The 27,294-nt window shown below is 45.6% G+C and overlaps 1 protein-coding gene across 1 annotated transcript in view; it reads left to right on the top strand.

The window, feature by feature from the left end:
* The first annotated feature begins 281 nt into the window (after nt 1-281).
* The window catches only part of LOC138666596 (zinc finger protein 850-like), an 87,991-nt gene continuing 60,978 nt past the window's right edge, over nt 282-27,294 (top strand). The window contains exons 1-12 of the mRNA XM_069754795.1: nt 282-331; nt 11,495-11,644; nt 11,773-11,952; nt 12,036-12,159; nt 12,243-12,340; nt 12,441-12,590; nt 12,720-12,899; nt 12,982-13,105; nt 13,187-13,284; nt 14,526-14,616; nt 24,421-25,441; nt 26,465-26,526. Of these exons, the coding sequence (XP_069610896.1) occupies nt 305-331; nt 11,495-11,644; nt 11,773-11,952; nt 12,036-12,159; nt 12,243-12,340; nt 12,441-12,590; nt 12,720-12,899; nt 12,982-13,105; nt 13,187-13,284; nt 14,526-14,616; nt 24,421-25,441; nt 26,465-26,526 (2,305 nt within the window). The 5' untranslated portion in view covers nt 282-304. The remainder of the gene's footprint in view (nt 332-11,494; nt 11,645-11,772; nt 11,953-12,035; nt 12,160-12,242; nt 12,341-12,440; nt 12,591-12,719; nt 12,900-12,981; nt 13,106-13,186; nt 13,285-14,525; nt 14,617-24,420; nt 25,442-26,464; nt 26,527-27,294) is intronic.

The raw sequence follows: 27,294 nt of genomic DNA on the forward strand, positions 1-27,294 counted from the left end.
AAGAAGAATATTCAGGAATGAGGGTCTGAAAATCCTCACAATAAAGAAGTTTTGAGGCAAATCCTGGTGATTATGGAGCGCTGGTTCATCTCTCTGTAAATGCTCTGAAGTCTCCTGAGCAAGTGGTCGGCTGTACGGGAACGTGCCCCCTGGAGCTCCCTGTGTGCGCTGCCTGGACTCCGCTCCTCCAGCACCAGGACAACCAGCACAGTCCTATATATACTGAGGCCCCTGATCATGTGACCCCTGACTCCTCCCCTCCTGTGACCTCATCACAGGTCCTGTGCGCACAGAACAGCCATATATGTGGTGTGCGGCTCTGCAGGTGGAGGTAGGTGCTGGAGATTCCCCATTACTGGCCGCAGGCGCTATTACATTTGTATTTGTCATTCTGGGCTTAATATAAGGGAACCTGTCACGTTGAGGGTAGAAAACGTCAGCGATTCTCTCATCGTCTTCCTGCATTGTCGCCAGTTAGAGCCGCGCTCGTTTCTCCTCCGTCCCATAGACGATGAATAGAGGGAAGCGCACACGTCCCCTGTAGAATCCTCTCTGCGGTTCTATATACCGGACTTGTTTCTATCGCGGTTTCTTCAGGCGACATTTATAATTGCGGCAGTTATAATGAATGACATGTTCTTAGACTTGGTGTGAATGAACACTAAACCATGGGAGGAACCTTATATATCCATCAGGTTGATTAGAAAACAGGTGTGTAGCATTCAGGAAAGAGGAAAAAAAAAAGAGGGGAGAAACATACTAGAATAGCCAAAAATTGTGGACATGGTACGATTAGAGGGCTGTCCAATATCATATAGGTGCTACCTTATGCGTGTTTTGAGTTTTCTAGTTGTGGAGCCTATATATGTTAATTTACAGGTGGTGCACTCTATACTGCTGTCACTGCTGGAGATGGTGAACATTTTAACCCCTTTCTGCCAGCTGACGGAATAGTACGTCAGCTGGCAGATCCCCCGCTTTGAGGTGGGCTCCGGCGGTGAGCCCACCTCAAAGCCGCGACATGTCAGCTGTTTTGTACAGCTGACATGTGCGCGCAATGAGCGCGAGCGGAATCGCGATCCGCCCGCGCCCATTAACTAGTTAAATGCCGCCGTCAAGCGCTGACAGCGGCATTTAACTAGCGCTCCCGGCCGCGCGGCCGGAAGTGCTCGCACTGCGGACCCCCGTCACATGATCGGGGGTCGGCAGTGCATCGCCATAACAACCAGAGGTCTCCTTGAGACCTCTATGGTTGTTGATGGCCGATTGCTTTGAGCGCCACCCTGTGGTCGGCGTTCAAAGCAACCCTGCATTTCTGCTACATAGAGGTGATCTGTACTTCACCTCTATGTAGCAGAGCCGATCGAGTAATGCATGCTTCTAGCCTCCTATGGAGGCTATTGAAGCATGCCAAAATTAAAAAAAAAAAGTGATTAAAAATATTAAAAAAATAAAAATAAAAGTTCAAATCACCCCCCTTTCGCCCCAATCAAAATAAAACAATTAAAAAAAAATCAAACATACACATATTTGGTATCGCCGCGTTCAGAATCGCCCGATCTATCAATAAAAACAAAGGATTAACCTGACCGCTAAATGACGTAGCGAGAAAAAAAATCAAAATGCCAAAATTACGTTTTTTTGGTCGCCGCGACATTGCATTAAAATGCAATAACGGGCGATCAAAAGAACGCATCTACACCAAAATGGTATCATTAAAAATGCCAGCTCGGCACGCAAAAAATAAGCCCTCACCTGACCCCAGATCACGAAAATTGGAGACGTTACGGGTATCGGAAAATAGCGCATATATTTTTTTTTTTTTTTTTTTTTTAGCAAATTTTGGAATTTTTTTTCACCACTTAGATAAAAAATAACCTAGACATATTTGGTGTCTATGAACTCGTAATGACCTGGAGAATCATAATGTCAGGTCAGTTTTAGCATTTAGTGAACCTAGCAAAAAAGCCAAACAAAAAACAAGTGTGAGATTGCACTTTTTTTGCAATTTCATCACACTTGGAATTTTTTTCCCGTTTTCTGTTACATGGCATGGTAAAATCAATGCTATAGTTCAAAAGTACATCTCGTCCCGCAAAAAATAAGCCCTCACATGGCCATATTGACGGAAAAACAAAAAAGTTATGGCTCTGGGAAGGAGGGGAGCAAAAAACGAAAATGAAAAAGCGGAAAAAGCTCCGGGGTGAAGGGGTTAATGTCATGTGAACAGGTTTTACAAGTGGCAGAACCGCGCCTGTGAAACCCACCGGTTGATAACCATGTTTTTTTTAATAGTAGTGAAGTGTGACTTAAAAAGGCTGGGTGAAAGACGATATCAGTTGGCAGGGCTTTGCGAGAAACAACTCTTAAATACCTTTATTCAACAGTTGTTCTGTTATATGATCATCCCTTAAAGGGAATCTGTCACCTACCTTTCCGTATATAAGCCACCGCCATTAGGGGCTTATCTACAGCATTCTCTAATGTCTTTCTTTTTTGTGATAAGATTATTCCTGATCTTTTTATCGGCAATTTTGGTTGCACGAGGGGCGTGGCCTGAATCTCCATGTGAGCGGACGTGTGGCAGAGCGCTCCCGCTGCTAATACGCTAATTATCCTTAAAAGCCGCAGCTGAGCGGCGATCTGCGGTGCTTACCGGCTGCAGGAGAGTCCCGGGAGTGCGGCGGTGAACAGCGGCGGCCCCGAGGTCAGCAAGTATGACCAGGAGGAGGCAAAGAGACGCCGGAGCCGGCGAGGCTGGGACTGGCCAAGATGGCGCCGACGCCAGGGAGAAGGCGGAAAAGGACAACGCTGCATGCCAGAAGAGAATGGCGGCGGCGGCAAAGCTCCAGCAGTTTGCTAGAGTGGAGGCCGCAGGGAACGCAGGAAAAGCAGAGGAGGACGCCGGAGCGGACACAGACACAGAAGGAGAGGAGGAAAGCCCAGCAGAGGAGCAGGAGGTACAGCAGGGGAGCAGGGATGGTGACATGGCGGTGGTAGTAGGGGGATCTGAAGATAAGGAGTCAGGAGCAGAGCCCACCCTTAGAGACATTTTTGCACTGGTGTCATCATGTAAACAATCCCTGACCCAGCAGCTACAGGAGGTCAAGGGGGATACAGCCCAGATAATTGCAGCCCTGCAAAAGATTGACAAACGTGTGGGGGCTGTGGAGGAAAGAGTAAGCACGGCAGAAGATCATATAGTGCAGCTGCAGAAAGCGGAGAGGAAGTTTACTCAAGCAATATCGGAGCTAGCTGCAAAAAATGAGGATCTGGAAAATAGGTCCAGAAGAAATAACATTCATATAGTGGTTGTCCCGGAAAAAACTGAGGGGAGAAATCCCACGGAGTATATTGAAAGCTGGCTCCTTGAGACTTTTGGTGATGCAGCACTGACAAAAGTATTTGCGGTAGAAAGAGCCCACAGGGTCCCACCGAAACCACCTGTCCCTGGAGCAAGTCCCTGTACCAAGTCCCTGTACCATGCTTGCCAAAATCCTAAACTACAGAGACAGAGACATTATCCTGAGGAAGGCTAGAGACATGACGGATCTGACAATTGGAGGTCAAAGAATTGCTATCTACCCTGACTATTCCGCCCTGGTACAGAAACAACGGATGATGTTCACGGGTATCAAGAGGCGGCTGAGGGAACTGGGAGTGCAATACTCCATGATGTTTCCAGCACGACTGAGAGTGGTAGCGTTGGATAAGATTCATTTTTTCCAGACGCCGGAGGACGCTACCCAGTGGATAGATCTCAACGCTAAAAGGCTTAAAGGGAAAGGAGATTGAAAATGCGGGGTGGGTTGATCGGGAGGTATTTTACTTTCTTTAAAAAGGGGGAAAAAAAAGATTGACTGACAGACATTGGTAATTGAGATGTGAAGGTTTGAGGGTGGAGCTGGGCATTACTCACGGAACGCCCTGGGAGTGCTGTTGCGGCGGCGAAGTACGAGGGAGGAAGAGTGTGCTGCGTACTTAAAGTTTATTTAGTTTCTTGCAGTTGTAAGTTAGTACATGTTGAAATATTTTCTACTTCTAAGAACTGCGCCGAATTCTATTATAAACGGTAGCGGGAGGCGGAAGGAGTAGGTTACGTTAACAAGAGTGTTCGCAATGGGTGATGGTGCCCCACTCTTGATAAGAGGCAGAATGTATAGTATTGGGGGGTGTGTGGGGGAGGGGGGTAGGGGCAAGGGATGGGAGGGAAGTTAGACAGCTCAAAAATGGGAATAATGACATAACTAAAGATGATGAGTCACATAATAGGGGACCGCTTTTAAGATATTGAGTTGGAATGTGAGAGGTCTGGCAGATAAGTCTAGGAGAGCTGCGAGCTTGCAGTATACGAAGGATCAACGGGCCTCTATGATATGTTTGCTAGAGACGCACTTGATACGGGAGAAGGTGGACGTACTGAATAGACGTTGGATTCAGAAAGTGTATCACTCTACCTTTTCGACGTACTCAAGGGGTGTGTCAGTGTTGGTGCCGGTGGGAGTGCAGTATGAAGAGGTGAAGGTATGCGTGGATGCTGAGGGTCAGTATGTGGTGATACAGTGTATACTGTATGGAGTGAGAGTATGTGTTGCGGCAATGTATATTCCACCTCCATATTCAAGTAAGAAGATTAGGGAGGTGTTGGAGAAGGTGGAACGATGGGAACCGCTACCACTTTTAATTATTGGGGATTTGAACAATATTTGTGACGACATTTGGGATAAAAATAAGAACACCCAAAACAGGTCGGAAGGGCACACTACAACATTCGGTACCTATGTGCGTGAAATGGGCATGATTGATCTATGGAGAGTTAGACATGTTGGGGAGAGAGGGTACTTGTGCTACTCGCCGGCTCATGCTACGCTATCCAGAATTGATATGGCGCTGGGTAACCGCTTGTTAGACACAATGGTGGGGGAGGTGCATTATCTGCCGAGGGCCCTTTCGGACCACAGTCCAATTGAGGTGGAGGTTAGGTTGCTGGGGACACGGACCGCAAGCGGGAGAGAATGGAAGATCCATCCTAACTGGTTACAGAGTATTGACTTGGAGGGTATAGTGAAGGAGGTGACGGAATTCTTTGCTTTAAATGATGGGAGTACAGATGCTCTAACTGTTTGGGATGCAATGGAAGCGTACCTGAGAGGGCTACTATTTAGAGACATTAGTAGGTGTAAGCGGAAGACAAGGGAGGCAGAGAGAGTGGCGGTGGAGGAGCTGAAGGCTGCAGAGGACGAGATGGTAGTGTTGGGGACCTCCGAGGCAGAGAAAAGGTTGAGAACAGTGCAAACTCATATGGAGAAGATTCTGCTGGGAAAAGCTGAAAGGAAGCGGGAGTTTCAAAGGGTGACTTATTTTCAGGAGGGAGAAACAGTGGGACACATGCTATCGGTGGTAGCTTCTGCTCAGCGTATTACCTCGTATGTACATTCGTTGGTTTCAGATGGGGGGAGCAGGATATCTGAAACACCTGAAATCATAAAGATCTTTGCGGACTTTTACGCGGACTTATATTCCTCCAGGGTCAATGAGTCAGTCGGAGATACGGAGACTTTCCTGGAGAGTCTGGGTCTTCCGAAATTGAGTGAGGAGGATAGGGTGAGCCTTGATGCCCCTATCACCGAGGAGGAACTGAGTCGGGCGCTGAAGTCTATGGCCAATGGGAAGGCACCTGGAGTTGATGGGCTACCAGCCGAAATCTATAAAAGTTTGGGGGAAGTGTTGATTCCCAGATTAAAGTTAGTACTGGAGGAGGCTGGATCTCGGGGGTATCTCCCAGCATCTATGAGGGAGGCTATTATAGTGGTTATTCTGAAGGAGGACAAGGATCTGGGGAAACCTGAGTCATATCGCCCAATCTCTCTGTTGACCATCGATGTCAAGCTCTTGGCCAGGGTGTTAGCTTCCCGTCTGTCCAGTGTCATTACTAATCTTGTACATCCGGATCAGTCCGGCTTTATGCCTGACAGGTCTACAGCGGTCAATTTGCGGAGGCTGTATATGAATCTGCAGCTGAAGTCTGACAATTGTGGCCGAAGGGTTATTGCGTCTTTGGACGCCCATAAGGCGTTTGACAGTGTGGAGTGGGGATATCTCTGGCGGGTGTTGAAGTGTATGGGTATTGGACCACAGTTTGTGTCGTGGATTCAGCTGTTATATTCATTACCAACAGCTAGAATCAGAGTGAATGGGGAACTTTCTCAGCCTATAAAGTTGGCCAGAGGTACGAGGCAGGGATGCCCACTGTCGCCCCTTCTGTTTGCCCTAGCCGTGGAGCCACTGGCTGCCAAGATCCGACAGTCGGATGAGGTCCCTGGGTTCAGATATGGGAGTGTTGAGGAGAAGATTGCGTTATATGCAGACGACATTTTACTGTTCCTGGCGGACCCGGATGACGCCTTGAAAGGAGCCATCGAGATCATTGGAAAATTTGGAGCCTTGTCGGGACTGAGGATAAATTGGGATAAATCTGTTCTCTTTGAGGTGGATGGGGTGGAGGAGAGTGGGAGTGAGCCATTGGGAGAGGGGCGGCTTAAGGTGGCATCCCTTTTTAAATACCTGGGAATATGGATCTCGATGCCAGTTATGGAGTTTCTGTATAGGAATTTGACCCCTCTCATGGGTGTGCTTAAGGCAAAAGTAGATGCATGGAATAAATTACACCTATCGGTGGTGGGTAGGGTTAATCTTATTAAAATGGTTCTGATGCCCAAAATACTCTACGTCCTCCATAACGCGCCAGTTTGGATTCCACGTGGGAAGTTCCGGCAGATTAGCGCTCTTTTTAGAAGCCTGATATGGGGGAGGCAGTACCCACGTTTTAGCCTGGAGACGCTTCAGCGACCCAAGGAAAATGGAGGGTTGGCTTTGCCCAACCCTGAGTTATATTTTCTTGCAGCCCAGAGTCAGCATTTGAAGGGCTGGGCGCGGGAGGCGTCCTCCAGTGCGGTACAACACTTGATGGAGGGGGTGACAAACCGACGACCGGTGGTGCAGTGTCTGGAGGATGGCTCCTTGGGAGTACTGGGGAAATTGTATCCAACTATGTTTTTGATACATAAACTATGGACCAGACTGCGACAGATTCGAGGGGTTACGGGACTGACTAAATTTACACCGATATGGCTTAATAATAATTTGGTAGAGTTTGCGGCTCTTGGAGTGCTGACAGAATGGCAGGCCAAAGGAATCCACTTGGTTGTTCAGATAATTCAACAACGAGCGTTAAAGTCCTTTCAGCAGCTGCAGGGGGAGTTTGGATTGAGACCGACTGGGGAGTATCAATATGCCCAGATGAAGCACGCTTTTAAAGCTCAAAACAAGGGCGATGGTATTGAGATCCAAGAGGACATAGTCCTGGAATACGTGTGTGGGGAAGGGTCCACGAGGGGAGTCATTTCCACCCTTTATAAGGACCTACTGCATACATATTTGCTGGATTTCCCTCTAAAAGCGAGAGCTAAGTGGGAAAGAGATTTAGGCCCAATGGAGAATGAAACCTGGGAGTCGGTGTAGGAGTGGGTTCCACGAGTGTCACTAAGTGAGCCGTATAGACTATCGCAGCTGTACGTTTTGCACAGAGTCTATAAATCACCGGAAGTGTTACACAGAGCGGGGTTGCGTGCTGACTCTGAATGCCCGAGATGTAGGACTGAGAATGCAGGAATATACCACATGATGTGGACATGTCCAAGACTGGTTGCTTTTTGGCTGGTGGTACTGAGCCGTGTGGAAGGGGCGTATAAATGTAGAGTGCCGAGAGATCCGATGGTGTGCCTACTGGGATATGTGGAGGAAATTAGAGTGGATAACACCTGGAAGATAGCAATAGCTAGGCTATTATATATGGCTCGGAAGGTGATAGCAAGGAACTGGATCAAGGAGGAGCCGCCTACAAGGGGTGAATTCCTGAAATATGTTAAACATGGTCTCAATTTGAAAAAGGGGGTCTATAAAAGACGTGGGAAAACAGAAATGTTTGACAAAATGTGGTCTCCGTGGCTCGAGCTGGGATGAGTAGAATTGAGAAATGAGCGAATGAAGACCTTTGAAGGGGGGGGAATTACTAGAGGAATAAGCGGTCATAAGGGAGTCAAGCGGCTCAAAGAGCCATCAATACTGGTAATAAAAGTATAATTGGGAAGGAGCTGTCATGGGAGGGGGAGGTTTGGGGTTTGTTGGGAATGTTGGGGGTCTGGAAAATGAAGAAACTTTGTAATATACTGGAAAATGCATAAAATGTAATGTTCATGTTTATTTTCAACTAGCTGAAGAGCCCGGCGTTGCCTGGGCATAGTAAATATCTGTGGTTAGTTATAGCACGTCACTTCTCTTATTTTCCCATCACGCCTCTCATTTTCCCCCTCACATCTCTCATTTTCTCCCTCACACCTCTAATTTTCTCCCTCACTCCTCTCATTCCCCCCTAACACTTGTCATTTCGACCTCACATCTGTCATTTTCCGATCACTACACTATTTTCCCTCACTCCTCTCATTTTGCACTCACACCTTTTTCATTTTCACCTCACACCTCTCATTTTCACCTCAGTATATACATGTTTGTCATCTCCCTTATATATAGTATACACCTGTATGTCATCTCCTGTATATAGTATATACCTGTATGTAATCTCCCCTGTATATAGTATATACCTGCTGTGTGTCATCTCCCCTGTATATAGTATATACCTGTATGTCATCTCCTCCTATATACAGTATATACCTGTATGTCATCTCCTATATATAGTACATACCTGTATGTCATCTTCTATATATAGTATATACCTGTATGTCATCTCCTCCTGTATATAGTATATACCTGTGTGTTATCTCCCCTGTATATAGTATATATCTGTGTGTCATCTCCTCCTGTATATAGTATATACCTGTATGTCATCTTCTATATATAGCATATACCTGTATGTCATCTCCTCCTGTATATAGTATATACCTGTAGGTAATCTGCTCCTGTATATAGTATATACCTGTGTGTCATCTCCTCCTGTATATAGTATATACCTGTATGTCGTCTCCTCCTGTATATAGTATGTACCTGTATGTCATCTCCTCCTCTATATAGTATATACCTGTGTGTCATCTCTCCTGTATATAGTATATATCTGTGTGTCATCTCCCCTGTATATAGTATATACCTGTGTGATCTCCTGTATTAGACCTCATTCACACGTTATTTGCTCAGTATTTTTACCTCAGTATTTTTAAGATAAATTGGCAGCCTGATATATCCCCAGCCAACAGGAAGCCCTCCCCCTGGCAGTATATATTAGCTCACACATACACATAATAGACAGGTCATGTGACTGACAGCTGCCGTATTTCCTATATGGTACATTTATTGCTCTTGTAGTTTGTCTGCTTATTAATCAGATTTTTATTTTTGAAGGATAATACCAGACTTGTGTGTGTTTTAGGGCGAGTTTCGTTTGTCAAGTTGTGTGTGTTGATTTGTGTGTGGCAACATGCGTGTAGCAACTTTTTGTGTGTTGAGTTGCATGTGACAGGTTAGTGTAGCAAGTTGTGTGCAGCAAGTTTTGCGCATGGCGAGTTTTGCGCGTGGCGAGTTTTATGTGTGGTGCCTTTTGAGTATGTGCAAGTTTTGTGTGAGGCAACTTTTGCATGTGTTGCAAATTTTGTGCATGTGGCAATTTTTCCGCGTGTGCAAGTTTTGCGTGTGGCGAGTTTTCCATGAGGTGAGTTTTGCACTTGTGGCGAGTTTTGCGTGAGCCTAGTTTTTGCATGTGGCGAGTTTTGCGCGTGGCGAGTTTTGAGCGGCGACTTTTGTGTTTCGACTTTTATGTGGCGAGGTTGGTGTATGTGTGGTGAAATGTGTGCTGAGGGTGGTATATGTGTTCAAGCACGTGGTAGTGTGTGGCGCATTTTGTGTGTGTGTTCATATCCCCGTGTGTGGTGAGTATCTCATGTCGGGGCCCCACCTTAGCAACTGTAAGGTATATACTCTTTTGCGCCATCGCTCTCATTCTTTAAGTCCCCCTTGTTCACATCTGGCAGCTGTCAATTTGCCTCCAACACTTTTCCTTTCACTTTTTCCCCATTATGTAGATAGGGGCAAAATTGTTTGGTGAATTGGAAAGCGCGGGGTTAAAATTTCACCTCACAACGTAGCCTATGACGCTCTCAGGGTCCAGACATGTGACTGTGAATAATTTTGTTTCTGTAGCTGCGACGCCTCCAACACTTTTCCTTTCACTTTTTTCCCATTATGTAAATAGGGGCAAAATTGTTTTGTGAATTGGAAAGCGCGGGGTTAAAATTTCACCTCACAACGTACCCTATGACGCTCTAAGAGTCCAGACGTGTGACTGTGCAAAAATTTTGTTGCTGTAGCTGCGACGCTTCCAACACTTTTCCTTTCACTTTTTTCCCCATTATGTAGATAGGGGCAAAATTGTTTGGTGAATTGGAAAGCGCGGGGTTAAAATTTCACCTCACAACGTAGCCTATGACGCTCTCAGGGTCCAGACATGTGACTGTGCAAAATTTTGTTTCTGTAGCTGCGACGCCTCCAACACTTTTCCTTTCACTTTTTTCCCATTATGTAGATAGGGGCAAAATTGTTTTGTGAATTGGAAAGCGCGGGGTTAAAATTTCACCTCACAACGTACCCTATGACGCTCTCGGGGTCCAGACGTGTGACTGTGCAAAAATTTTGTTGCTGTAGCTGCGACGCTTCCAACACTTTTCCTTTCACTTTTTTCCCCATTTATGTAGATAGGGGCAAAATTGTTTGGTGAATTGGAACGCGCGGGGTTAAAATTTCGCCTCACAACATAGCCTATGACGCTCTCGGGGTCCAGATGTGTGACTGTGCAAAATTTTGTGCCTGTATTTGCGACGGTGCAGATGCCAATCCCGGACATACACACACACACATACACACACACACACATACACACATTCAGCTTTATATAGTAGATAAAAATCTATTTAAATAAAAAAAATTTTGGTTGCACGATCCAGTGACCAGTTTGGATAATTTCTAGATTTGAGTCTGGACTTAATAATTTTACATTCTTTACAAAACTATTCTTGATCGCTACAATTTCTTTTTGCCCTAATTAATTCTCCAACCGGAATGGCTTTAATTGTATGCGGAGGGTGAAAACTGTGTGCATGCAAAATAATGATAATCTGCACCATTATCCGTGTAGATGGCAGATTCTGGGGAAAGGACACAAAACACATCGAGTTCAGGCCGCGCTCCACCTTTATGACATTTTTCCACTCCATCACTCAGGCGTCCATTGTTTCCTTCAGTCTGTTTACATCGCTGCAATGATGTTATAAGATGCCAGTATGTCTGAGATGTAACTGTTCTGTTACATGATGGTTTATGGAGATCATCTGCCCAACATGCTGCCACCATGAGGATGTGACGTGAAGATTTCTTGATAACATATGGAATAGATTCTTTAAATTGTTACATCGCCATCTTTTTTCCCATACAGATCCCTACAATATCGGATCCTCTCAGTGGAGATCGTTTATATAAGAGAAATTTCCTAATTGACCCATCAATGATGGATAGGGACATTAACAAGATGGCAGAGAGGATATTACACCTCACCCTAGAGATCCTCTTCCGGCTTACTGGAGAGGTGAGAGATTCTGATGACGTCACATTACATCATTCTTATCTATGGGAATAACAGAAGGACAGAAAGGAGAGGTGAGGACTCTGGAAATGTCTGTAGTCAGATTTATTAATGTGTCTCTCTATAACCAGAATTGCAAAGTAGTAATGAAAACCTCTAACGAGCACTGTCAGACCCCTGTGTCAGAGAGATGTGGAAGACCACTGAGCCCAAACATGGGGCCTCCACCTCATCCCCTGATGCATGAGAAAACTAATGTCCAGAAGATCCTAGAACTCACCTACAAGATGACTGAGCTACTGACTGGAGAGGTGACACTGCTGGGATTGATGGGACATTATAGAGTCACGCTATGAAGGGATTTGGGGGATGACGGTATCATTGTATGTGTCAGGTTCCTATAAGGTGTCAGGATGTCACCATCTATTTCTCCATGGAGGAGTGGGAGTATTTAGAAGGACACCAAGATCTGTACAAGGACGTCATGATGGAGATTCCCCAGCCCCTCACATCACCAGGTAATGGACAGGACTAAATACACACAGCCTATAATTATCTCTATGTAAAGAATGAATTCAGTCCCTGTATGTGTTTCCTCTAGTTGAATCCAGTAAGAGGACAACACCAGAGAGATGTTCCCGTCCTCTTCTACCACAGGACTTCAAACAAGAAAATCCCAATGTTCCTCAGGATTTTGAGGTAGGTGTTGCCAACATGAAGATGTGATGTGGGGAAAATGTCTTCATAAAATATTGAATAGATTCTTTACGATGTTACATCAGTTCATCTTCCCATTCAGGTCTGTACATTATCAGATCCTCTCAGTGGGGATCTTCTATATAAGAGAATTTTCCTACCTGACCCCTCAAGGATGTATAGGATCAGGGACAAGATGGCGGAGAGGATATTACACCTCACCCTAGAAATCCTCTTCCGGCTTAATGGAGAGGTGAGAGGTTTTGATGACATCACATTACATCATTCTTATCTATGGGGAAAACAGATGGACAGAACTGGAGAGGTGAGGACTCTGGAAATGTCTGTAGTGAGATTTATTAATGTGTCTCCCCATAACCAGGATTACACAGTAGTGAAGAAGATCTCTAGCAAACACTGTCAGGCCCCTTTGTCTGAGGTGTGGGAAAGACCCCTGAGCCCAATTGCTTGGCCTCCGCCTTATCTTCGGATACATGAGGACATCAATGACCAGGAGATCCTAAGACTCACCTACAAGATGATTGAGCTGCTGACTGGAGAGGTGACACTACTGGGAATGCTGGGACATTATACAGTAACACTATAAAGGGATAGGGGGATGACGGTTTCATTATATGTGTCAGGTTCCTATAAGGTGTCAGGATGTCACAGTCTATTTCTCCATGGAGGAGTGGGAGTATTTAGAACAACACAAAGATTTGTACAAGAATGTCATGATGGAGGTTCCCCAACCCCTCACATCACCAGGTAATAGACAGGACTAAATGCTCACGGCCTATAATTATCTGTATGTAAAGAATGAATTTAGTCCCTGTATGTGTTTTTCAGTTGAATCCAGTAAGAGGACAACACCAGAGAGATGTCCCCGTCCTCTTCTTCCACAGGACTGTTCAGAAGATAATCTCGATGTTCCTCAGGATCATCAGGTAGATGGATAGAAGATGTCATGAGATCTCCCCTATGATGTGTAGATGGCTGTGAAGGTCTTGTGCTCAGTTTTGTTTTATTCTTCAGTATTAAATGTTTTATACTTGTGTAATGGAAATGGAGCACCTGCTAGGACCGGGGGTGACTCAGGCCGGGTCTGGTAGAACTTAAAGGGGTGGTCGCGAAAGCGGTGACATGGCCCGTGGCCCTGGGCATACAACAAAAATGAAGAAGGGAAGTGGAAAATAAAGTCTATGGGGAACAATTTGTGACGCCACCTGTGGTGTTCGGCCAGGATGACCGATGCTGCTTAAAGGGACTGCTGGGGCAGATGGTAAGCAGCAAGGATGGTTTTTTAGCTCTCCACAGGTGGAGCGGGGTCCCATGGATACCAGTGCAGTTGGTAAGGGATGATAGATGGTGGGGTGCAGGACTGAGGGTACAGGAAATAATTGGAGGACACAGGGATTGCAGTTTCCTTTACCTTTTACTGGTGAATTGCAGGTGCTGTGCGGGGCAAAGGTTACAGGTGTTGATTGGGTCCGGGCAGCCAGGGTGTAACTTATGATCCACCTAGCCAGGTGGGTTCGGAGGCCTTCCCTTTGCGCTGTATTCTCTGTCCCTTGCTGCCTGAAACCTTACACAAGTTCCTCTGTGTTTGTTACTCCTAACCCGTATGGCTGACAGCATGAGCCTTTCATGGGCACTATCTTCTCACTAGCAGCCCCAGGATCCTGACCTGCTGTGGTGCCTCCAGGTGTCAGATGGTCCAGGAGACCTTCAATCTCCTGCCCTCCGGTTCTAGTTGATTGGCCTTTAGTACCCGTGCAACCACGGTCTCCGGTGTCTGGTTTTTCTTGCGCTTAATCCTGGGAAGAGCTCAGTCATAGCTCCACTCCCAGTCTCTCTCCTCACCAGCTTCCTCTCCCTTCACAGTCTCACACTACACTCTCTAACCCCGCCTCCAGACCAGAACTTATAGAGAAGTTCCCCTTAAACCGGGTTTAGAGCTCCCCCTTCTGGTCCGGAGTCAGGAAGGTGTTGTATGTTTGTGTTACCTGCTAAGGGGATTTCTCCTTACCTCCAGGCATGACATCACCTTCCCCCCAGTGAGGAAGGCAATGCTATTGTGGCACTCGGACTCCTGGGGTGCCACAAGAACAGTGGAGATGGCAGGATTAGCGCTGATCATAGATGTGACTTCTCCATCTGTCTGTGACTTTTACAATATTTGTTTCAGGGTAAAGATCTGACACATATTAATACTACAGAGACATATGTGAGGGGCAGTGAGTGGTGTAAAGAGGAGATTCCTACATATAACAGTCCAGGTGAGTAATAACTACTGAATGCAGAGAAGTCACAGATTCTTCTTCCTGTAGAATTATATGTTGCATTTTTTTTTAGGGCTTGTTTACTCAGGACTTTTTGATGTGCATGTTTACTGGTCGAAGGATTTAGTGTTTGAACAAATGAACACACTTTTTATCATCTTTTTCTATTAAAGAAGTTGTCCACTACTATAAAGTTTTGTTTTTTTTTCATAAATCTTGCTATTATGTGCCACTGAAAACATCTACTGTGTTTATTTTAGCAATATTACCTTTTATCATGCTGTAGCAGCACATCTTCAGTGCTGGATTCAGCTCTCATGGGATTAATCGACAACTTCCTTTCTCCTGAGTTATTGTGCTCTAATACTACAAGTTCCATGATGCTTTTCACTGGCCACTAAGCCCGAACCTACCACACCCACTCCAAAACACACCCGAACCCCTCCCTCCTCTCCCTCCTCTCTCTTCAAAAGATTTGTGATGTCATTTCTGTCCAACTCCTCTTTTACATTTGTCCAACCCACACTCCATTACACACTGAGATAGATAGATATGCAGAAGCAAAAGAAAAAAGAAGGGCACTTACCCCAGGTACGGTGGTCACAATATTATTCGGACATATATTAAAACATCGGCAGGGAGGACAGTGAACGGACTACGGCCGTTTCGTGCTTTACAACACTTCAACGGGTCCTTGATAGCAAAAGGAAGTGAGGGGTGTTCTTTTATTTCCACAGGTTTTACTGCTCCTCCCCCTTCCTTTTACTACACATCAGGTGATCAAATCACCTGTATTCGAAACATAAGTGTGAATAGAAAAAGATACAAAAGTTAAAAACAAACAAAATCAAGCACCAAGCAAAAAACTGGAGACAATATTTAGATACACAATCCATAAAGAAGCTATCCTGAAAAAACTTTTACAAAAAGACGGACATGTCGATTCTCTCGTTCAAGCCTAATGGACCTAGAGTGCCTGCGCGGAGTATCCACATCCCTTCCCTTTGTAATAGGAGGCGATTCCAATCACCTCCCTGTTGCGGCGAGGAACACACACAGCGAGATATGGCCGAGTCTCGCAGGTTAAAACCAAACTCTGGCACCGGCACTCTGGAGCGGAGCGTGCGGCCGCATAGCAATACATGGAGCTGCACGCTCCGCTCCGGAGTACCGGTGCCAGAGCTTGTATTTAACCTGCGAGACTCGGCCGTATCTCGCTGTAGTGTGACTCCGGCCTTAGAATTTCATTGAGATGTAAAAAATATCTGCAGTTTTGCTGCGGATGTGGGTCCGAGAAACGCTGCAGTTCAGGAGGAGGGAAGTGTGTGGGCGGTGACCAGGGCCGGACAGGCCATCGGGCATTTCTGGCAAATGCCAGAAGGGCCGGTGCCAGTAGTGGGCCACTGCACTCTTTCCCCCCTCCTTCCGCCAGTGCCGCCGCCGCATTCAACTATACCGGCGTCTATGACGTCGCCTCCGTCGTGCAACGGATCCGTCGTGTTTTGGCGGACCGTCGGCACGAAAAAACGTTCAAGTGAAAGTTTTTTTTGGCCGTCGCGCCCACCATTTTCTACTGCGCATGCGCGGCAGAAACTCCGCCCCCTCCTCCCCGCACTTCAGAATGGGCAGCGGATGCGTTGAAAAACTGCATCCGCTGCCCACGTCATGCACAAATTTCACAACGTGCGTCGGTACGTCAGCCCGACGCATAGCGACGGACCCGTAACAACGCAAGAGTGAAAGAGGCCTTAATGAGTGTTGAATTTAAAAAAAAAAGCGGAAAAAAACGTTCTGGGCTCCCGCACAAATTTTCTGCGCCAGAGGGGGAAAGCTGACGGCCGGGGGCCAATATTTGTAGCCTGCTATGAATACCAGCCCGCAGCTGTCTGCGTAGCCTTTACTGGCTATTAAAATAGGGGGACCCCCCCAAAAAAAGACGTGGGGTCCCCCTATATTTTATAGCCAGAAAGGCTACACAGACAGCTGCGGGCTGATATTCATAGCCTAGAGAGGGGCCATGGATATTGCCCCCCCCGCTGGCTACAAATACCAGTCCGCAGCCGCCCCAGAAATGGCGCATCTGTAAGATGCGCCAATTCCGGCACTTAGCCCCTCTCTTCCCACTCCCGTGTAGCGGTGGGATATGGGGTAATAAGGGGTTAATGTCATCTTGCTATTGTAAGGTGACATTAAGCCGGGTTAATAACTGAGAGGCGTCAATAAGACGCCTATCCATTATTAATCCAATAGTAAGAAAGGGTTAATAAAACACACACACATTTGGAAAAAAGTATTTTAATATTCTTCATTTAACCATACTTACCATACTTCTGCGCCTGCAAAAAAGTAAAATAATAAACCGTATACTACCTGTCCGCCGTAGTCCACTTAGAACGAGTGTCCCACGACGATCTCCCCTGTAGGACAGTGACATCGGGTGATGTCACTGCTCTATAGGACCCTCAGTGACACACTGACAGGAGACAATGGCTCCTGCAGTGCATCACTGAGGTTACTCTAGTTCACTGGTCTCACTTTATGGCATTTGCTGTGTGGGAAAATGTCTCACCCAGCATTGCCATAAGTGAGGCTAGGGACTATTTTCTCACAGGGGCGTAGGAATACCTTGTGAGGAATACATGATGGAAGGATACCTTCCATCATTGTGTTCCTGGGGCCCCTGGAGAGTGGTCGCATCAGCTAATGCTGCTGCTCTCCACTGGGAGATGTCGTGGGACACTCGTTTTAATTGGATTTCTGCGGATCAGGGAGTATATTGTTTGTTTATTATTTTAATATTTTTTACAGGTGACAATGGCTTCGGGGAACAAAGTGACAAGTGATGGTGAGTATGTACTCTGTTATATGTACTGTATGTATGTTGTATGTATGTACTGTGCATGGTGCATGTCGTCTCATGGTGCATGTAGCATGTCGTCGCATGGTGCATGTCGGCGCATGGTGTCGCATGGTGCATGTCACCGCATGGTGCATGTTGCGTGTCGCCGCATGTTGCATGTCGGCGCATGGTGCTTGTCGGCGCATGGGGCATGTTACATGGTGGCGCATGTCGTCGCATGGCGCATGTCGTCGGATGATGCATGTCGTCGCATGGCGCATGTCGTCGCATGGTGCATGTAGCATGATGTCGCATGTCGTCACATGGTGCATGTAGCATGTCGTCGCATGGTGCATGTTGGCGCATGGTGCATGTTGGCGCATGGTGCATGTCGTCGCATGGTGCATGTTGGCGCATGGTGCATGTCGTCGCATGGTGCATGTCGTCGCATGGTGCATGTCATTGCATGGTGCATGTAGCATGTCGTCGCATGGTGCATGTCGCATGTCATTGCATGGTGCATGTCGCATGTCGTCGCATGTCATTGCATGGTGCATGTAGCATGTCGTCGCATGGTGCATGTCGGCGCATGGCGCATGTAGCATGATGTCGCATGTCGTCACATGGTGCATGTAGCATGTCGTCGCATGGTGCATGTCGTCGCATGGTGCATGTCGTCGCAAGGTGCATGTCGGCGCATGGTGCATGTCGGCGCATGGTGCATGTCGCATGTCATTGCATGGTGCATGTAGCATGTCGCATGGTGCATGTCGCATGTCATTGCATGGTGCATGTCGCCGCATGGTGCATGTCATTGCATGGTGCATGTAGCATGTCGCATGTCGTCACATGGTGCATGTCGTCACATGGTGCATGTTGTCGCATGGTGCATGTTGCATGTCGGCGCATGGTGCATGTCGTCGCATGGTGCATGTCGTCGCATGGTGCATGTCGGCGCATGTCGTTGCATGGCGCATGTCGTCGCATGGTGCATGTTGTCACATGGTGCATGTAGCATGTCAGCGCATGTCGTCGCATGGCGCATGTGACAGGCACCATGCGACGACATGCGCCATGCAACGACATGCGCCGACATGCTACATGCACCATGCGACGACATGCACCATGTGACGCCATGCGCCGACATGTGACATGCACCATGCGACGACATGCACCTTGTGACGCCATGCGCCGACATGTGACATGCACCATGCGACAACATGTCGGCGCATGGCGTCACATGGTGCATGTCGTCGCATGGTGCATGTCGCATGTGTTGAATGTTGTCACATGTTACGTCACATGGTGTGTGTTGTATGTATGTACTGTGTTTTTTTTTTTTTTTTTTACATTCAACACATTAGCCGGATGATGGGACTACTACTGTCCCATCATTGGCTAATGTGTTACTCGCTGTCACTGTAGCAGGCAGAGCCCGATGGGACTTGTAGTCCCATCGGACGATGCCTGCACACAGAGACGCCGCCGCCACCGCACACTCCAGCACCTTCGGCACAGACCCCCGCCGTTGCACTGGCCGCCGCCACGGCATCGCTTGCCGCCGATGACGCATCGGCCGCTGCCGCATCGGCCACCGCTGCAGCGGCCGCCGCCACGGAACCGGCCGCCGACGATGACGCACCGGCCACTACGGCACCGGCCGCCGATGCACCGGCCGCCGCCATGGCACCGGCCGCCACCACGGCACCGGCCGCCGACACGGCACCGGCCGCCGCACCGTACGCCGACGACGGCAGCAGATCCTAGCACAGCCCCGCCTGCCCCCAGCACACACATCCCCGCCCGCCCCCAGCACACACATCCCCGCCCGCCCCCAGCACACACATCCCCGCCCGCCCCCAGCACACACAGCCCCGCAGGCAGCACAGAGACACGCCCACAGCCCAGTCACTCTTGAGTGACTGCTGACTGTGGGGGCTGGTCACGCCTGTTGCCGACGTCACGTCAGTTTCCAGAGTCTGGAAATTGACATGACGTCAGCGGAAATTAGCGGTGGCTGCAGCCTGGGGGTCACGTGACCCGGACTCAGCCGCTGCCATAGCGCCGCTCACAGGCGAAAACGGCAACAGAAGGTATTTACACAATTCATTAGGGGCCCAGGGGGGATACATTGGGGGGTTACATGAAAGTAGTGGACAACCCCTTTAAAGCATGTTAGCCACAAGATTTTACAGGTCAAAACTGAAGAAATACAGTTTTTCCGCAAATAAAAATAAAGGGGTTGATGTGGTGGCTGTACAGAAGAGGTAAGAAATGCTCTTAGATGATTGGCATCCATGACCTTACGATAAGGATTCAGAGGATATGTAGAACCAGGACTTGTACAGCGATAATCCAGCACCACATGGAAAGGTTAAAAGATCACTTTGATTCCCTCATTAAAACTATTCTGTGCAGGCATACGCTGAGGAAAAACACATACACTTCTGGCCACATCACAGCCGACACGTTTCATGCTTGTTCACAACCCTTATTCATAGCTTGGGAAACAATACCCATTATCAGAGTATTAAACACTGGTGATTACATGGTAGCGGTATAATTACTTAATCCGAGAAAAAATAGACCTTAACAACATAGAAAAGAGATATAATAATAAATAAGAGTATATATGAGATGTTGACAGATTTACATGAGATCCGTCTCTGAGCCTCAAGATCTAGTACTCATTTTGTCTTCTGTCTTAGAAGGATTCAATGCTATAAGGAGAAAAAAGCAATACAGAAAAAGGTGCACACCTAAGAGTACAAAAGCAATTATATTTTATGAAAAACCATATAGCTCCAAGATTAAAAACAATTAAAACCAAAGCCTCCCCTTAGACACATATTGATGTGTTGACACACTCAGCTGCTTCCTCAGGAAGACACAGGAACACTTTGGTGGTAAAACACCTGCTAGTTTATTAGTCCACATAGACCAAGGCAGGGTTCAGAAAGCAAAAACAGCCTTTTTGGCTTAAGGGAAAAACAAAACAAACAACGTTCAACAGAGTTCTTTGTGTGCAGGTTTCAAGATGCAGACACAACACACTGTCCTCAGCTTCTCCTTGGAGCTACATGGGAGTACCTCCTCTCCTAAGACCCAACACCCCACTGTCTCTCATGGCCAGGTATTTAAGTGTAATTTATTACACTTGGGGCTATTTAGTTTGGAAAAACGAAGACTAAGGGGTGATCTTATGTTAATGTATAAATATATGAGGGGACAGTACAAAGACCTTTCTGATGATGTTTTTAATCATAGACCTGAAACCGGGACAAGGGGGCATCCTCTGCGTTTGGAGGAAAAAAGGTTTAAGCATAATAACAGACGAGGATTCTTTACTGTATGAGCAGTGAGACTATGGAACTCTCTGCCGTATGATGTTGTAATGATTGATTCATTACTTAAATTTAAGAGGGGACTGGATACCTTTCTGGAAAAGTATAATGTTACAGATTATATACACTAGATTCCTTGATAGGGCGTTGATCCAGGGAACTAGTCTGACTGCCGTATGTGGAGTTGGGAAGGACTTTTTTTCCCCAATGTGGAGCTTACTCTTTGCCACATGGTTTTTTTTGCCTTCCTCTGGATCAACATGTTAGGGCATGTTAGGTTAGGCTATGGGTTGAACTAGATGGACTTATAGTCTTCCTTCAACCTTAATAACTATAATAACTATAATAACTATCTCATCCTCTTATCCAGCAAGGACACATAGGTGGAACTCCTCCATCTTTAATTTTGATGGAGACCTCTTCGGAGGGGCTGGCTTTTTACTGGACACTCTGTACAGCCTCCTTTTGCCACAAGTTCCAAAACAGAGGAAATTGCCGCCCCAGTATGACAGGATGGATCAAGTTTTTTACCACCCCAACCTCATGGGACTTATCACCATAGTCTGTTCACATGGTCACTCTGGCTACAGGGTAGTCCTTGGCATCTCCATGTATGCAGCAGACGCCCACAAACTTGTTAGGGATTAACTGGTGGGTTAGTGCAGCACTGATCAGGGTCACCAGACTTCCAGAGTCCACCAGCCCCAGAACCATAACCCCATTGATGGACAAGGCACACGACTGGGAGCCATTGCCGGGTTGGCAATCCAAGCCGTAGGCCAGATAGGCATAATAGCAGCGTCTGCCCTGGCTACAGTCCATGGATTTGGGGGACATATGGCACCGGGTGGCTACATGTCCCGGATTGTGACACCGCCAACAGACCACATCCTTCATAAGCGCCTTAGATGACCACTCAGCAGGGTTGGGAAGCCCTCCAGTTGAGGGTCTAGCCACCCTCCGTGGTGAGCATCTGGTTTCCCGAGGGACTTCTCCACAACCTGGTGGCTCTCAACCAGGCTGACCAAATCATCAGTATTCTGGGGGTCGCCCTGGGCAACCCACGTCTGTATTGGCCTGGGTAGGGAGTGGATGAACCTGTCCATCACCACCTGGTCGACCTTCTGGGCCGGAGTGGAAGTCTCTGGCTGCAGCCACTTTTGGACCAGTTGCAACAGTTCAAACATCTGGGTGTGTGGAAGTTTGACGCCAGCATACGCCCAGCGGTGGACTCGCTGAGCCCTTACAGATATTGTCACTCCCAGGCATGCCAGAATTTCATTTTTTAATTTGCCATACTCTGGCAACCTGGAGGGCTAGGTCATAATATGCCTTTTGGGGTTCACCAGTCAAATAGGGGGTCAGAACCTCTGCCCACTGCTCTGGTGGAAGCTTCTCACGCTCCGATAATCGCTCAAACACAGTCAAAAAGGCTTCAACATCATCCCCGGGGTCATTTTCTATATAGCCCGTCTTACCGTTTTCCAGATGTGTGCATCATCACCTGGAGAGAGAGAGGAAGACCGTTGCCCTTACACGAATTGCCTCGGCGAGGAGCTCCATTTGCCGTGTTCTCCTGCTGCTGTTGCTGCAGCTGGTGTTAAAACTGCTGTGCTAACAGCTTATTCGTCTCCTGCTGTGCTACTTGCTGTTGACTGGTGAGCTGATGTTGCTGCTGTATGTGTCCTCAGCCTGTATACGTGTTCCTGGAACAATGCCTGCATCCAAAACACCACGTGTGAGGGGTTGACATGCTTTACTGCTTCCTCAGCTAGACACAGGAACACTTTGGTGGTAAAACACCTGCTGGTTTATTGAAGTCCTCAGGCTGGTTTCACGCATGCGTTTAAAAAAAAAAAGCATGGTGAAAAAACGCATGTAAACGTGTGCAAACGCTGCGTTTTTTTAGACGCATGCGTTTTTGCATGTGGTGAAAAATACGCTGTGTTTTGACGCGTTTACATGCGTTTTTTCATGCGTTTGCGTTTTTTAAACGCATGATGAGAAGTGTGTGACAGCTGCCAATCATCAAAATCAAGTAAAAAACCCACTATAAACAGAAATAGCTAGGGTTAGGAGTAAGGATCCTAACCCTAACCCTAAAGGGATCCTAACCCTACCCCTAACCCTAACCCTAGGGATTCTAACCCTAACCCTACCCCTGTTTTCAAAAATGTCCAATCTATCCAAATATAAAGTAAATTAATCAAATGGCGTAACAAGAAAAAACAAACAAACGCCAGAATTAAATTTTTTGTCAGCTGCAATATCGCAATACCAGGCAATCAAAACATCGGATCTACCCCAAAATAGTATCAATAAAAGCGATATCTCGGGGAGCAAGAAATATGCCCTTACACAGCCCCAGATCCAAAAAAATGGAAAAGCTCCGGGATTCAAAAAATGGCGACATAAGTGAATTTTTTTTCTTACAAATTTCTGACATGTAAGGATAGCCAGAGATTCGTCGGGAGACTAACGGGGACCATGCAATGAAGAAGTCTTAATGAGAGAACATCACACTGGTCCTACCCCCATGATTATATTGTGAGGTAGCATAATATACAGCAGCTGCACCCCTCTTTTATTTATTCCTTGTACACTAATAGCTCGCCATTGCCGTGGTATGGACAGTTCTCCAAAGTATCACAGGAGCTGTTTTTCAACACACACGACAACCCCAGGCTGCGTATTGCTTGTGGTACTGTGCGCTGCCAGTGTGGACTAAGCATGCTCTAATTTTCTGCAGCGTCTCTGGTCTTATCTCCCATTGAGCACATCTGAGACATCATTGGTTGGCAATTTCAAAGGAAGCTGCCAGCAGCAGATCTTGAGGATTTTTCGCCCTAGTGCATTCAGTGTGGCAGACGACAATTAGTAACCTCATTAATAGAAACCAAAGCGTGTAAGTGTATCTTTACACAAGCCACTTATACTGGATACTGAAAAGATGGAGATGTGTTGAAAATGTTGTTTACATTTGTCATCATTCCCAAATTACTTACATGTTTTTCGATCCTGTGATTATCATAATTCCGCAACTTTTCCTTCTAGGTGTTACAATTTAAATATTGAGGAGTGTGGTAAGTCTGGCATATTGTGGTATGTCCCTGCCTCTGCTCTCAAGGATTAGCATTGCATGCAAGGCTAACAGCACAGCAACCACTCTGACCGCATGGCAGCCAGTCAGCTTACTATGTGACATCAGTGCCGCAGCCGGGAAGTCCAACGCAGTTAGTTTTTTTTAAGCCAAATGCAGTGATGGACATATTAATTGTAAGTTAACAACCCCTTCAAAGGTAATGGTCTGTTATTCTGTTAATGATTATGCTTACCAGCAAGGTGGTGCAAACCATGGGAAGCCTGATGCTGCACAAACATACAGTGGGTTCACGAAATGCGTGGTAGTCTGGTATGCAGGGAAACAGGAATTAGTCGCTGACTGGCATTTTACGGTTTATGAAGTAAAAAAGTATTCTAGGTCATGCAGAGAAGTGAGGCAGCTGGACGTCTAAGCATGGGATGAGGCAGGAAGCTGTTCAGGAGCAAGCCAAGATCAATTCTTAATAATGAGTCAATGTTTATTGAAAAAACTATACCTTTTGTTTTTTTTTGCAGATAACTGGACCAAGATCTCAGAGAAATACCTGATGTTTTCAGATTTTAATGCAAATGATACTAGTATCACACTTGATACTTTTGAAGAGCATCCAATTATGCCAGACATACCTCCAGTACGTCTTAAGAAAAATAAAAATCACAAAAGGGATGGTGAACGTCAAAAAACACATAAAAGAAAGAAGCAATTTTCATGTTTAGAATGTGGGAAATGTTGTAAATCAAAGTATGATCTTACTAATCATCAGAGAATTCACACAGGGGAGAAGCCATTTTCATGTTCAGAGTGTGGGAAATGTTTTGCTGACAAATCAACACTTGCTCAGCATCAGAAAATTCACACAGGGGAGAAACCATTTTCATGTTCAGAATGTGGGAAAAGTTTTATAATGAAATCTGATCTTACTAAACATCAGAGGACTCACACAGGGGAGAAGCCATTTTCATGTTCAGAGTGTGGGAAGTGTTTTGCACAGAAAACACATTTTGTTAGACACCAAAGAATTCACAAAGGGGAGAAGCCTTTTTCATGTTCAGAATGTGAGAAATCTTTTACAGGGAAATCAAATCTTGTTAGACATCACAGATGTCACACAGGGGAGAAGCCGTTTTCATGTTTAGAATGTGGAAAATGTTTTTATCGGAAAACACTTCTTGCTGCACATCTGAAAATGCACACAAGGGAGAAGTCGTTTTCATGTTTACAATGTGGAAAATGCTCTTCTTCAAAATATGATCTTGTAAAACATGAGGCAATTCACACAGGGGAGAAACCATTTTCATGTTCTGAATGTGGAAAAAGTTTTCAACTGAAAAAAACTCTTACTACACATCTGAGAATTCACACAGGGGAAAAGCCATTTTCATGTTCAGAATGTGGGAAATCTTTTACAGTTAAATCAAATCTTGTTAGACATCACAGATGTCACACAGGGGAGAAACCATTCTCATGTTCAGTATGTGGAAAATGTTTTCAACAGAAAAAACTACTTACTAGACATATGAGGATACACACAAGGGAGTAGCCATTTTGATGATGAGAATCTGGGACATGTTTATCAAACACATCAAATCTAGTTACACATTGGAGAAGTCACGCAGGGGAGAAGTAATTTTCATTTTCAGAAGGTGAGGAAATTTTCTTACATACAGTATTTACTTTTTTTACTCAGAGAAGTCACACGAGTAGGTAGACACGTTCTTTTAAATCATTTACTTGGCAAATTATACGAGTAACAGGCAATTTAAATTCACATGTTATCATACAATAGAAATAGAAAACAATTTAAAGAACGTATTGATGTCTAATAAATGTAAGCAATTACCAATAAACATCTTTTATCAAAAAGCAAACAATGGAAATAAAACATCTATATCCTGATTGAGCAATGTACACGTGAGGGTCGAAAGAAGTAGGATTGTTGGTGTCACGCTTGTGTCTCTGGTTTTCCGTTGCATATTCATGGAGCTTGTATGTATTTGGAGTCACAATCTGGAATGGTATCAGGAATTTAATCATAGTACATGCACCCTTCTATTCCACTGGCAGTATTAGATAAAAGTCATCATTTCCATACATCCACTACCGTCTGATTCAGGAGAGCATGACCTGGTACCAAGTTAGTGGTGATGGTGGCAAGACTGCAATATGAGGCATCTTAATGCTTTAGGTCAAGGTTAGGTTAGGGGCTAACTCTATTGGCCTTTACATGTTTAGGGTTTGCGGGGAATACAAATGATTACACTGTGAAGTATTTTCGCTTTCTTTAGTAAAAGGTAGATGGATTCTGCAAGAGAAAGCAACAGGGTTTTTCTGGTTGCATATAAGGAAAGGCTCTGTGCCTAGGTGTACCTAGATCAAGCTAAGACATCGATTGGACAAATATCTTGGTCTGACCATTCTCCTGTCTTTCTTCACCTTACCCCCCTTTGATGGCCTTAGTTGCCCATGGACCTAGCGACTTAATAAACATATATTTAAAGACCAAATTTGCACAATGGACATCCATAATTCTATCTCTGAATTTTTGGAAATACATTCTAGGGACATCTCTCCTGACGCAGTGGGAGGTGCTTACATGAGTGATAATGGGTGTCTTAAACATGGTGCTAGGCTTAAAAAGGAAAGCAGCTGACATTGTTTCTTTACTACAAAATGTAAACAACCTTCAAAAATCTTACAAGAAGTCATTGTCTTGTTCAGTTTTTGTTAACCTTGTTAAAGCTAGGGATAACCTAAAAAATCTTTTGGATCAGAAATTCCTTCGTCAAAAGACTGGACTGCATAGATTTTTGTATGAACAAGAGAACAAATGTGGGAGACCATTAGCCAGAATTCTTTATCCCAGAAATGATCCTAGTTGCATCCCCATAATTAGAAAACCCTAGGGTTCCTCTACTCAAGACCCAAATTAAATCATGAGAGTGTTCTATGAATACTAAAGTGACCTATAGAATATTAAGGGTCAATTTAACCCCTTAGTGACCGAGCCAAATTTTTGAAATCTGACCAGTGTCACTTTATGTGGTAATAACTCTGCAACGCTTCAACAAATCCCAGTGATTTTGAGACTGTTTTTTCGTGACACATTCTACTTTATGATAATGGTAAATTTAGTTCAACATTTTTTGTGTTTATTTATAAAAAAAATCAAAAATTTGAGAAAAATGTTAAAAAATTAGCAATTTTCTAAATTTGAATGATTATCCCTTTAATCCAGATAGTCATACACCAGCAAACCATTAATAAATAACATTTCCCACATGTCTGCTTTACATCAGGACCATTTGTAAAATGTTATTTTATTTTGTTAGCATTTTAGGAGGTTTAAAAATGTAGCAGCAATTTTTCATTTTTTCAAAGAAATTTACAAA

Source organism: Ranitomeya imitator, chromosome 2, assembly GCF_032444005.1.
Source record: "Ranitomeya imitator isolate aRanImi1 chromosome 2, aRanImi1.pri, whole genome shotgun sequence".
In the NCBI taxonomy this organism is placed as follows: Eukaryota; Metazoa; Chordata; class Amphibia; order Anura; family Dendrobatidae; genus Ranitomeya; species Ranitomeya imitator.